Source organism: Mixophyes fleayi, chromosome 2 (assembly GCF_038048845.1).
Source record: "Mixophyes fleayi isolate aMixFle1 chromosome 2, aMixFle1.hap1, whole genome shotgun sequence".
NCBI classification, from domain to species: domain Eukaryota; kingdom Metazoa; phylum Chordata; class Amphibia; order Anura; family Limnodynastidae; genus Mixophyes; species Mixophyes fleayi.
In genome coordinates, this window is record NC_134403.1 from 114,502,488 (window position 1) to 114,515,716 (window position 13,229).

General features: G+C 36.2%; 1 protein-coding gene across 2 annotated transcripts in view; it reads left to right on the forward strand.

Moving 5' to 3' along the window:
- SCEL (sciellin) overlaps window positions 1–13,229 on the forward strand; it is a 71,090-nt gene that overhangs the window by 14,381 nt on the left and 43,480 nt on the right. For both annotated transcript variants that reach the window (XM_075199868.1, XM_075199869.1), the window contains exons 3-8: window positions 309–435; window positions 531–593; window positions 1,820–1,885; window positions 4,508–4,573; window positions 6,878–6,901; window positions 7,025–7,084. In XM_075199868.1, coding sequence (XP_075055969.1) covers window positions 309–435; window positions 531–593; window positions 1,820–1,885; window positions 4,508–4,573; window positions 6,878–6,901; window positions 7,025–7,084 — 406 coding nt within the window. The remainder of the gene's footprint in view (window positions 1–308; window positions 436–530; window positions 594–1,819; window positions 1,886–4,507; window positions 4,574–6,877; window positions 6,902–7,024; window positions 7,085–13,229) is intronic.

The following is a 13,229-nucleotide window of genomic DNA, read 5'->3' on the forward strand; positions in this document are numbered from 1 at the left end:
TAGATAAGTCTGGCTCAACATATCTTTGTAAAACACATCTTTTTAATGGATGCAATTCTGCGTTTTAGACAGAAACTGCGTCCAATGGTACATAAGCTCCATAAAATGTAAACATACACAGAAGATCAGTAGGGCACTGAATGATAAGTGACAAACCTTGGCAAAAAGAAAAGGTGTAGAGAGCAAAGCTGTGTTACAGCCTGGAGGTTCTCTTAACCAATCAATGCAAAACATTGGGTGACACTTTGCTGGATTATAAAAATAATTGTTTTTCTAAGCTGTATATGTCTTTATGTTCTTTTAAACAGACTCAAAAAGCAACACTCTGGGGTCAGTAAACAGACAGAATGTGATACAGGAGGCAAACAAGAAGAGAACCCTGCTAAAGGACAGTAGTTGGATTAAAGCCCAACCTGAAGAGGAAGTTGAGAAGATGTAAGCTGTCATAGTAACTGAAACGTGCTAATATTATACTTGTTTGGTTGTTCCTGCTTGCAAGTTTTGACTTTCTTTCTTCATATTTTTTACAGTAAAGATGAAAACTATGGGAGAAATGTATTAAGCAGATACAAATCACAGGAAGATCTGGACAGGTAATAATAATTTGTTAGGAAAATGTTAGTCTATATTTTGCCTTTGCCAATGAGCCCCTTAATATCTGTCCTGATACAGCAATTCCCTTAAAAAGAAAAGCTACATTAATTTGTCTTTATTCATACAGGATCAATATTGTACATGCAAATGCCTGCCTAACTTCCTTTGGTTAGACAATAACTTCCAGTTTTGGTTTCCATATCTTCAAAATGATTGCATAATATTACTTACCTGGTGCCTGGCTTCCACCTGATCTGGCAGGCTCCCAGTTGTCTGCTATGATCTCCCCTCATTCCACGTGTTTGTGTAAAAATCTGAAAGAACCTATGTGTGACATTCAGTGTGGTCAAACAATGACCACAGTCACAGTCACATGTGGTCATCATCCATCCTGATTGACTTCTATAATGTTGTTGATCTGGTTTGGAGGGCTTTTTGCTCCCTTACACACTATGAATTAAGGCCAGAATGGGCCAGCCAAGTCACAACATGCATGAACACTATCAGATACACTGTCTAACAAAGTGTATTTAGATGGTACTTGAATCTGACAACTTTTTTCTTATTGATAGAAGGGTTTTATGCAATGGCCCCCACTTTGTCACCAATTGCCGTGTTAATGACTTTGAAATCCCCATTGCAAAAACCTAATCATGTTGGTGATTTCAAAACTGATATTGTTGGACAGATGGCATTGTGGTGGGGGCCAGATGTGTACAGGGGACTACTTGTGACCCCATCTGTAGAGTGAGTCTTAAGCTGGTAACATTAGATACACTCTGTCTGAGAGTGTATGTAATCAATGAAAAAAAATTAGCTAGAAATGTATATTTACAAAATTGACCCAGTCAATTTTTCCCAATTTAAATGAAAAAGAAAAAAGTCAGCAAAGATGGACTCATCATTTTGTAAAGTATAAAACATAAACATGCTCACTTTATCACATGCTTAGAATGAAGTATTGATTTCTATGTCTGTAATGGAAAAAAGCAGATTGGTTACATTTTTAGGGGACTATAATTATAATACGATTAGCGGAGGAAGTACAAAGCTCCTGGAACTCAACTGACTCCTGTCCTCTGGACTGGATACCTGCAATGTTCAAATGGCAGAAGCTTAAATCTTGTCACATAAAATGTTCATGCCCAACAAATTTAGCATTGTCAATACAACTGATACATTTGTATTTTCTCCAATGAAATCATACCATTTATTTGTTTCGCAGGGACAATGATAAAGTGGACAACAAGCCCATACACAACAGATTCAAGTCAGATGATGCTTTAGACAGGTATCATATGTTTTAAGCTTGAAGTCTCGCTTTGTTGTTCTCAGTGATCATATCTCTATGAATGTGTTAATATAACCTTTCAGTCTTAAGCTGACCACACATATCATCCATTTCATAGTCTTAGATCAAACTGACCGGAGATCATGGCATATGTGGGCCTAAATTGCTCAACTCAATTAAAACCTGTGAGGAATGACTGATATCAACGTGTGTGGGCAGCTTTATATAATACTAGTTAAACTGTATGTGACATTTTGCCTCAGTATTATCTCATATATATAGAACAGACTGATAACTTAAAGAGTACCTACTACCTATACACAGCAGAGGCAGTCATTTATTGGATGAGTCCACATTAATGTGAATGTAAGCTATCAATTCACTAGGAACCAGTGACATCACTTAATGACTATATAATGATTGCTATTCACGAGGCACTGGCTCTTAGTGAGTTGATTGGCTGCATTCTCATACATAATGGTTCAGGCCACAACACTGCTGCCTTCAGTTGGTATCGGTGATAGATACTTTAAAACATATTAGGGGATCTGCTGCACAACAGTCCACTTACTTGCATTAAGACCCAAATTACATTTTGCAAGTCCTCTCCTTAGTTGGATATAAAAATGAGTGGTTCAAATTAATTAAAAGACGTATTGGTAAATGGGATAAGAACATTGTTAGTTGATAGCGAGGAAACAACAATATTCAAATCAAGGGCTACAATCAGTGATATGACGAATCCAGAATTCAGGTTAGTCCTAATAGCTTTCATTATGATTATGATTATGATGTAGCCAATCCTTCCAAATCCTTATTTAGTTGGTGTGCAGAACACAGACTTTTTGTGTAATGTCTGAAAACAAGAAACTATTTTCATTTTAATATGTAAGTCAATGTTTAATTTCATTTAGGTATACAAAAATGTCTGTTACAAGTTTCAGTATCCGGTTGAATTCTAAAATATGAATTCAATCCATCCCTAGTTTCAGACTTTTCCTCCCATCGGGCGAGGTTATATGTCACCCACCTTATGTACCTCATCTATCCCCACTCTAGTCCCATTCCTCCCCAGTCACTGCACTCTGTTGGAAGCAGGATTCTACATCATTACTATATGGCATGTGAGGTAGTTTTATGAAATAAGGTACCCTTACTGTACATTCTAAGGCTAATGGAAGATACAAAGGAATTATGTGAGCATATATAAAATACAAAACTGCAGGCCAAGTGCTCTTATACGGGTCATAGAGCTCTTGGGGGAATTAAAGTAAGGGGTACATTTTTTATTATACGTTTTAATTAAAAGAAAAATATGTTCCATATCACACAGAAGCAGATCCACATTGACACAGGCTGACACACAGAGTCACATGAACACACCGACTCACAATGACACTGACTGACATACAAACTCACAAAGATATATGTACGTACACACTGAAACTTTGACAGAAGTCCTCCCCACCACCTCTTGCCTTTCTTGCTCTATGTGGGACCGATCCGTAGCTGAAGCCGCCACTTTTGAGCTCTTGTTAGGACTGTAACAATAATTGAGCAAGAGGATACTGCTGACAGGAAGTCACAAGAAAGTGACTTCCTGTTCCTTGTTAGTATCCTTTGATTTTGGAGCTGCCGTGGTCAAGAGTGGAGTAGGGAAGAAGTACTTCATCTGATCCTTCACATTGGTAAAAGGTAATGGAAGTATCTTTAGTGTATAATCAGCATGTTCTGATGTTAAAATGCATTGATTATACATATAATATTTACATTAAAGTCTAGATTGCCATGAATTATAAACATATACAATCCTAAAGCACTTAGTTTCAGGTAAACAGTAATAATATAGAACGCAACCATTGATGTCATGGTATAATTGTACCTTTACTGTAAATTACTAGGATATTAGAAACCACTGACCAGTTCTGTGACATATGGGATGGAGCAAGGTGCAATAATAGTCTTCATAATAAATCAGTATTTCCAATGAATAATTAAATGATGAAACAAGTATGTGTAATGTATACATAATTATATACAATTGTATACATACAGTATATTAATGACAACTGTGAATTATGGAAAAATGAGTTTATATAGCATCAATTCAGCACATTGTTGAAGGGATGCTGCAGATATATTTGTAGATTTAATTGGGATATTTGAAGTTATCCATGTATATCTCTCTGTCATTTTGATAGTTGTAATATCTTAATGTGAAACAATGCATGTTCATTCAACAGCATCTTTATGTGTTTAATTTAATAATTTAAATCGGCCTAATACTTACAGTATATGAACCAATTCATTTGCATGTTCTTTTTACTCTCCTAATTTTTTTCCTGTCTTTTTACTAAGTTATAGCATAACTTACATTGCTTAATAATTTATAACATTATTAACATACAACCTTAATAGTACAAGATTAAAAATGTTATTTGTAGCTAACATTTATCATTTTGTTACATCATCTGCTCAAAATCGATTTGGTTGAAAGAGTCACAATTACAGTAATGTTGATACAGCACTATATATATAATTTTTGCTTAATATAACACAGATTATTCATGAAATAATCTGTGATGTCTGTTTAAAAACCTATGGTTCCATATTTTCCCACAGAATTTCACTGAGAAATACATCTGAAAGAGGAAATAAATCTGCAACACTGGAAAGAATCCCCATGAGGTAGTTTCTAGCAGATGAAGGAGAGCTTATCATTACATTTTAGTGAAATTGTAGATGTTTGTTACTCATTAGAAGCTATGATCAGCTTTGCATTGCTTCTCCTATATCAAGAGCATTGATCTAAGTGTGGGCAGCTGCTATATAATCAATGTTCACCGGCTTTGAGAATCGGCTTTGACCTCTGTAGTATGCAGTGTTATTTTCAGAGATGTCAGCATGACCCATAGCATCCAGTAGATTTGTGCATGCCCTCGTACTTACTAATGCTATTCTGACTGAATCTTTTAGTGTTCAGTTAATTAACTGGTTTGTATGAGGCTTTTTTAATATGTGATTAATTCACTGTGCCTAGCTTATTTCATTTAAATATTGAATGAGAAATATGGACTACATTTTTTGCAGATGATATGGGTCAGGTTAACATCTAGAGAAAAACAGATTTAGCTGTAAATATTTTTTCATATTGTAGTTCAGCGGAATGCATACAAAAATAAATATTTTTCATAGAAATCACTGAAAAAGCAGAACCACAATTTCTCAACTCCAAACTCCAATTACCCCCAACAGTACTTAAATTCAACAGGGTTATGAAGGCTGGAATTATGTCATAGGTTAACGCTCCACAAATGATCTGTTGGGGGTACTTAGTGACCAAAGTTGGGAAAGCCTGCGCTAGTGAATTTGAGATATGTTAATGTGGAAATGGCCAAACATCTACAAGCTATTTGATTGACAGTGCCCATCTAATTATGTTTTAATTGAGTTTACAGTTTCTAAGGGACAATTTCCATTCCCACCACATGGTTGCCAGTTACAGCAGCTACATTGCCTCTTGATATAGCAATACTTTTTCTTTGCTTGCTTAGCTAAAGCAATATATTAAGATGCTTGCAAAGTTCTGTGCCACAATTATTGTTGTTTATTATTTCTATTAAAAAAAAAGTTCTGTAGAATTTATTAATATAGATTTAGGTACATATAGGTTTGTCCTATGGCTTTTAATCAGGATATAATAAACAATTATGTAGTTTGATTGCTCCATAACCAGATAAAGTGGGTGTTCCGTTTTAGGAACACCAACTGTTTCAGCAAAGCCCAATAGAAAAGTAATATTACAGTATGCTGCAGCATATCACAGCAGATGTTAGCAACAAAACTTGTTTCATAATCCATGAATCAGTGTAGATTGGTATTAATATTTCATGTGTACCAGATGCTTACACTTTGACAGTAAATCTAACAAAGCAGATTAATGTAACATATAAGTAGCATGTTTAAAACACTAGACTCCTGAGTCTTGGTATATTTTCTGTTTGCATGACCTTTCCTGTGTAATTTACCTAATCCTTGGCCCTAGACTTGCTATAAAAGTAACACGTTCTCTTTATCTTGTAATATATATGTTACCTTACTAGAAAAAATACAACTAATCACATTCCTAACTGACATCTGATTAGCAATCTAATTGTTTAACTAGGGACTTATAAAGTGGACACGTCACCTGCACAGAGTTGAAATATCCATCTTGTGGGCTGAATATATTCATTTGTTAGGAATTGTTAGGAATCATGGATACACTAATTTTCTAATATTCTTGAGACCTGACTTCTATTTATCTAGCACTGGTTCCTAGTAAATTGATAGGCTACATTCTCATGAATATTAGTTCAGCCTGCAAAATGGATGCCTACACTTTGGTTAGGTTGTAGATCCATTCTAACTTAACATAAGTCCCTTGCAGATTTATTGAAGCATGTTATTCATAAAGAAGCAGAAGAGCTGTCTAAATGCAAGATTAGCAAATGTGAATTCTCTGCAAAAGTCTTTTTAAAAATATACCTTGAAATAAATTTTGCCTTTATATGACATCTAAAATGCAGGTTTGCCCTATAGAATAAAGCTTATTTGTGACATAACGGAAAATTTCTGTCCAGAAGCATGCTGACCTGAATTACACTGGCTCTTCAGGGGCAGGCCTTATAATCCCAGTTAATTACACCACAGTGGAGTCAGGGCTTGTCATGACAGATGTAGACTATGTTGTGAGAAGCCAGGCCCCCATCACATGGTTTAATACAATCTGGGGATAATCCCTCCTTCTCATTGGCCAGAGTAACTCTGTCAGAGATGCTCCCAGTTACACTAATGACTGATAACAGTTTCAGGATGTCTTTTCACATTGGTTGAACTTGTGTTTTAGTTTTGGTGGCCTTTAATAATATCCAACAGCAATTTCTGCCTGAGTTTTGCAAATTTTATTTATGTGACACCTAATTCTGTCAAACTTTCTCTCTTACCATGCAGTGAAACAGAAACCACCAACAAAAGGTAGAAATGCATTTACATTATTGCACATTTTAGTTTACTAAACTGCACCAATCTACTGTGCTGGTCTGAAACTCTGGAGTTTTAGGGAAGTAATTAAAAAAACTATTGATATTTTTTCTGCAGACAATCATGGACTCCCAGTAACAAGACAACAACTACAACAACTACAGAGGAATCAAAAAGGTATTTATTGTAAAACAACACTAGAATCCTGTTAAGTGATGGTTCCCCAGACTTCTATTAGGAGACTGTTATTTGCTCCTGTTCTTCTCTCGTACCTCTTAACAGTTTCATATTGCTTTTGTATCCACTTTGCACTGACAGATTCACTGGGAGAACTCCAAACAGCATGCTCATAGCTCAGTAGTGACTGCAGGGACGAACCCAGCATCGTCAGGCCCCCATAGTACAGTTTGAGGAAGGGCCCAACAATGCTAGTCATACTCTCAAAGCCCCAGCTCTCCTCTTATGAGCATGACGGGAGCGGTGAAGCTCCCCCTCATCTCTGGGCCAAGTAGAGGACGCACCCCCTGCAATAGCGGACGTTTCGCCATTAAGGGGGGAATTCAAATGGGCCGTATTACTTTAGGAACGCAGATTTTTGCTCATAGTTCACAAGTCAGCGAGCAAAAATCAGCGTTAAAATTACCATACTAATGGTAATACTGCGCACTATTACTGTAGTAACGGTAATACGGCGCAAGCCACGTTATTCCGAAGAATAACCTGTCCAATTGAATTGGGACCCAAGTGTCTAATAGTTTTGAGGCACTATCTAGCTTTCTATGACCAATGTAAATGGAGTTCCTTTTTGCCCAGATCATTTGAAAACATGGTAGCTCACTGATGCTCAGATGAATGGTGCCATTTTAACAATGTAATCATTGGGCACACAGAATAATCTATAATAATATCCTGCCCAGCACTGGAATTCCTCCCCTGTTGTCTGTAACCTTTATTACTGACTAGCTGACAGTAGTCACTAACCACTTTGAGAGAGTACTTCAAAAATAATACATCTGCCACTTAAAGCATTTTACCATAATCTACACCACCTGCTTCTTCATTTAAATTTAAATCCTAATCATTCCCAATTACTCAACTATTTATTGTTTTATGTAACGTTATTGTTTGTAGAAAATTAGTTTTAAGAAATACATAAGGTAATACATTTCGATTTTATCCAAGCTGTATTCATGTAATTTAGTAAAGGTTAGTGATGTCAGGAATCTGGTGCCCATCAAATTTCACTTCCTGGACAGAATTCTGAACATATCTGTTTATATCAATGTTGGTCAGTAACTCATCCTTCCTAACACTTGGGAGTGTCAAAGAATATTACAGCTGGTAGAAAACTGATTTATCTGGTTATCATTGGTTAATGCACCAGCCACAGAACATGATAGCAACCAGGGTGGTATTATAAAGGGAAAAAAGAAATGATCTATTATACAAACATAAACCAGCTATGGCTAAGTTATTCTTAAATAGATAGTTTATCTTGCAATGACTTTTCTGTGCAAACAGTTTCTATGTGATTTTGTTATGAAAATCATTATAATAATATTTTTGCAATGGAAACTCTATGGGCCTGATTCATTAAGAAAAGTAAAGCAAAAAAAATGAGTAACTTTGAACCTTGGCAAAACCATGTTGCAATGCAAGGGGTGCAAATGAGTTATATTATTTTATACTTAAGGAAAATGCTAGCTACATTTTCATGTAAGTTGCAAATACTTGATAGCTTTATTTTTACACTGACATTAAAAGTTGATCTAGGACATGCCCTTCCTCAACTATAAATATGTCCTCACATTTTAAATTGTCCTCCCCCTCCAATACAACATGGTTTTGCCAAGGTTTAAAGATACTCATTTTTTTTGCTTTACTCTCCTTAATGAATCAGATCTAATATGTTTCCACTCAGTCTTTTTCCTTTGAGCTAATATGGATTCTCTCCCTCTCCTACTTCAATATAGACAAAGGTTGAAGTTGTACCATGTATTCAATGATTTTCATTAGTTTCTAACACCCAATAGAAGTCATTCATTTTGCTGGAATGTAGTATTGTTTTAGTATTCATTTATATATGTAATCATGACATGGATAACATGACATACATTGTACAGCCACCCTCCCATACAATGGAACATTTTCTTTATTTCAACATCTGCTACTTAGTGTTTCTTTTAACATAGTGACCTGACTAAAGTGCCTGCCCTCTGAGATTTCTGTGACCTTTCATGTCAGCACCATATTCTCCGTAAATCTCCTCAGCACTTATAATATTAATATTTCACTCAGGGAATAGGAAACCCAGATGGGTCACTAATCATTGCACTTTCCAGTTAGTAATATTTTTTCAGATGTGTATAGAAAATGATATAGTGCTTGAAAAGTAAGTACTTTTCTCTGAGAATACAGAGACGTGTGTTGTTAAAGTCGTTAACTGAAGTATCAAGTCAGATGTTGTAGATAAAATATTTATAGAGGAACAAATTTATCAAAAGCCAGTAGGAATAATTCAGATGATTAATGATGCCTCTAGTCGGCCCTACCTCTTTGAAACACATGAAGTTTAACTTGCAAGTGTATCCCAAGGTTAAACTGCACCTCACTCCAGATAACACGGCCAAAATTCAATAGGTCCACTTTTTAACTTTTGTATAAGTAGACTACTAAATGTGTAAGAGGAAACACAATAGAGCTTATATAAGTGGTGTAAGATGGAAGCCTATTTCAGTTTTTTTTATTAACAATATGACTTTCATTTGAAGAGATTTGGGATAATATACCTCTACAGTGGCAATTCAGGATTTAGAATTCACTGCGTCCCATGCAGGTTCCTACAATAATTTACTGTATGGGCTGGACTATTCTTTTAAAATATACATCAATAAAAAAAATGAAATATACATTTCAACAACAAAAAATAATAAAAATTATCACATAAGACAGACACTCAAACAGATAAAATAAAACACATTGTCTCAGTCACATAGCACGTTATTCTAATATTACATAGTTCTTGTTTCTTAGTTTTTAATTTTTCCTATACAACCAATCAATTATCCATCCCTACACTCTACAATGTGTGTAGCAGACTATATACAGACATCAGTGAGACCTACTCTAGTTTCTCCAAATTATGTACAATGGTTCAGGAGCAACGTAACCCCTCCAACACAAGTATCAGTTTCTTCTTCAGATATAACAGCTTGGAAAATCTTGGAAGTACTGTGCTAAAGTTATCAATGCAAGTGGTTGAACAGTTACCACAGCCTGTAGAAACAGTTTCATCAACAATGTTCAATGCATCCTGTGTACCCTCTAACCTCTCTGTTCTGCTAAGTCTAGACATTAATTGCGTCAGTGAAAGGAAATAGTTTATATTAAAATGTTTTGTTAAAATTTCCCGATATATAATGCAGGATTCACCAGGCATATGTTTATCAAGTATTCCTTACCATTAAGTTTTTAATTCCAAATTATCATACAAGCTATTCATTTTCTCTCCGACAGAGAAACTTTTTCTTTTATTAACTGAAAGGAATATTGTGAGGATAGATTTATTTTATATTTAGATATCAGTTGGTTAAAACTAATTATCTGTTTCCATTTAAAAAGTGGCCAGAGATCAGTACTGCAATCCAATCTTGTACTTCAGTAACTAAGAACAATGTGAGTCATTCCGAACATTACAACAATGCAGACATTTGATTCATTGTCAAACGTGCTCTTAATTGATAACAATTAATTATTTGGTTGCTATGGTTTTGCAACTGTGAGTAATGTTAGTAAATCATCTTCAGTGAGTGCTACTCAATGATTGGTTGAAATCAAGATGATCACTTTGCTCCTATATTCAACTTTTTCCCATATTCCTATATTATAGTTTCTTAAATATTGAGTCTTATTAATCCCTTCATGACCAGAGGTAGTGGAATAACCAGAGCAGTTTTTTACATGTTTGTGTTGGAATTTTGTAGCATATGGAATTAATAATATTTTTATTTTATTTTATGGGCATTCATTAGGGAAAAAATAAAATTTTCTGGACTTCATAGTTACTTTTATGCACAATCCCAGATAAAGACCCCTACCGTTTTATCACCTTGTTCTCAGGAGTATGAGGATAGCAGATATATGAACTTTTGTTAAGGTTTGAGTTAGTTATTAGGCCAAGAACAAGTGTTATGATATAATATTTTGATATTTTATTTTAAAACTTCCCTAATCATTTTTTTTTAACCAAGAGACACCTTGAGGAATCACGTGAGACTCTAATAGGTCTCTCTTATTTTCAATACTAATAGATTCAATGCAAAGCGGCTACAGAGCGGCTATACACATCGAATCACTTCCAGTGTAATTGTAGCCAATTGGAAGATTACCGGGCAAACAGCCAGAAAGCTGTTTCCTTCCAATCAGATTTCCAAATATTTCTCATCATATTTGTTATTAAGCATCATGGTCATTTTGGGCACAGCTTGCTGGCCATCACGCCATTTGCGCAAAATTGCTGCCAATATCGCAGGGTGCATTGCCAGCATCACTTTTACAATTCTTAGAGGTTTATTGTAGTCAGAACTGTTATCAGAAATCATGGGGTCCATGATAGATGGTAAGAACAGGCCCAAACATCTCCCATGTTCTAGCCAACACTGTCACCTCCAACAGTTTCCACCAACTTCGATCTTGAACCTCACTTCACCTTAAGTTACATAAGAATATTACACTCTCTTCTGGTGATATATATCGGCTCCACCCTATTTGTCACATATGCCCCCACCCAGTGACGGTACTACCATTGGTGCAGCAGGTGCGGTGCACCGGGCCCATGGAGATAATGGGGGTCTGCTGCACGGGGAACTTGCGGTTAGTTTCTCTCCACTTCCCTGCACCAGGGCCACAGCTTGTTATTTCCGCCTCTGCCCCCACACTTCATTTGTCACAATGCCCCTGCAGTTCCCTTATCACTTATGTCCCCCACACTCTCCCCTTGTCACACATGACCCCCAAATTCCCTCCCATTATCACATGTGTCCTCTACACTCACCCCTTGAAACATATGCTCCTCCCCTTTCTTTCCTCCCACTACCACTATTTCCACCACCAGGTACTGCTTCAGAACCTGGTGAGAGGGCTCAAATCTTTCTCCTAGCAGCTTACACCTATACTGCTCCACACTTTGTAGGGGCTGACTCTTGCTGATGATAGCACTGTACTACATGGATTATTTAGCGCAGTACAGCCCTCTATCTGCTCCTCAACCAGACATTGCAGCAGATAAGTATTGCTGGAGTATCCAATGGAGGGGAAGAGACTTTCGCTCAGACTTTGTATTGTTTCAGTATGAGTACAGAACACACATTAGACAGACTATCTAAACTAAGGCAGGTTCTTCTTTGTGATGGGGCCAAATACTGCTTTCCATTTTGTCTGCCCCTGGGAGTGGCCCTGCTTGTAGGTATTAAGAAAATATAATTTGCATAAAAGGTAACTATGTCCATATCCATTTGCTGCTTATTTTCTTGTGCCTTTGGCTCTAAAACATAACATCATTTTTACAGGCCTATATCTGGCCAGTTTACAGCAGACATGGAATGGAATGAAGGATTTTGAGCCTGATGCCAGGTAAAAGTTAAGAGATTATAAGAATCTGCTGGCAATTACAAGCTAGTGAGACAGCCTCCAATCGGATGCTATCTTGCGTTCATTACTGAATACCTACCCTTCCTCATTACTGAATCTCCTCCAGGTATGCCCTACCCTTGTGAACATCCAATTGGTATCCACCTAATATATGCAGTTACTCCCTCAGATGACACATCTCGCCTGAAGGTGCGGCACTGGATTGATGCTGCCGCAACTGTTGACTTGTAGAGTAAGTGAAAAGACAGGTGCAGGGAAGTATGCAATGATTCTTGTGAGGTGGTATCATATTCACTTGTTACAGCAGCAGAGTTTTAAAGCTTATTTCACTTTCTGCCGGATTTTTTCTCTATGAAATATGGTACTTGCATATTAAAATGTTGTCACGTACAACAGCCCAAAAAAGAACCTGCCAAAATATGAACAGACAAACCTTATAGTAAAGTACAGTGTCACTGATAAATTCATTGGTGATCACTGCAGCTTCATTCTTTCTTTTCATACAATGAAAGCAGAGATTATAATAACATTACAGTTCAGTTGCTTTATTCAGTCTTTCTTGATCTGTTTGGTTTCATTGTTGATTTTAGGATTACTTTATGGATAAAATTGCGTGTTTTGTTTTGTTCATCTTCTTCTCCATTGTTAATATTCTTAAAAAATTCTTCAACTG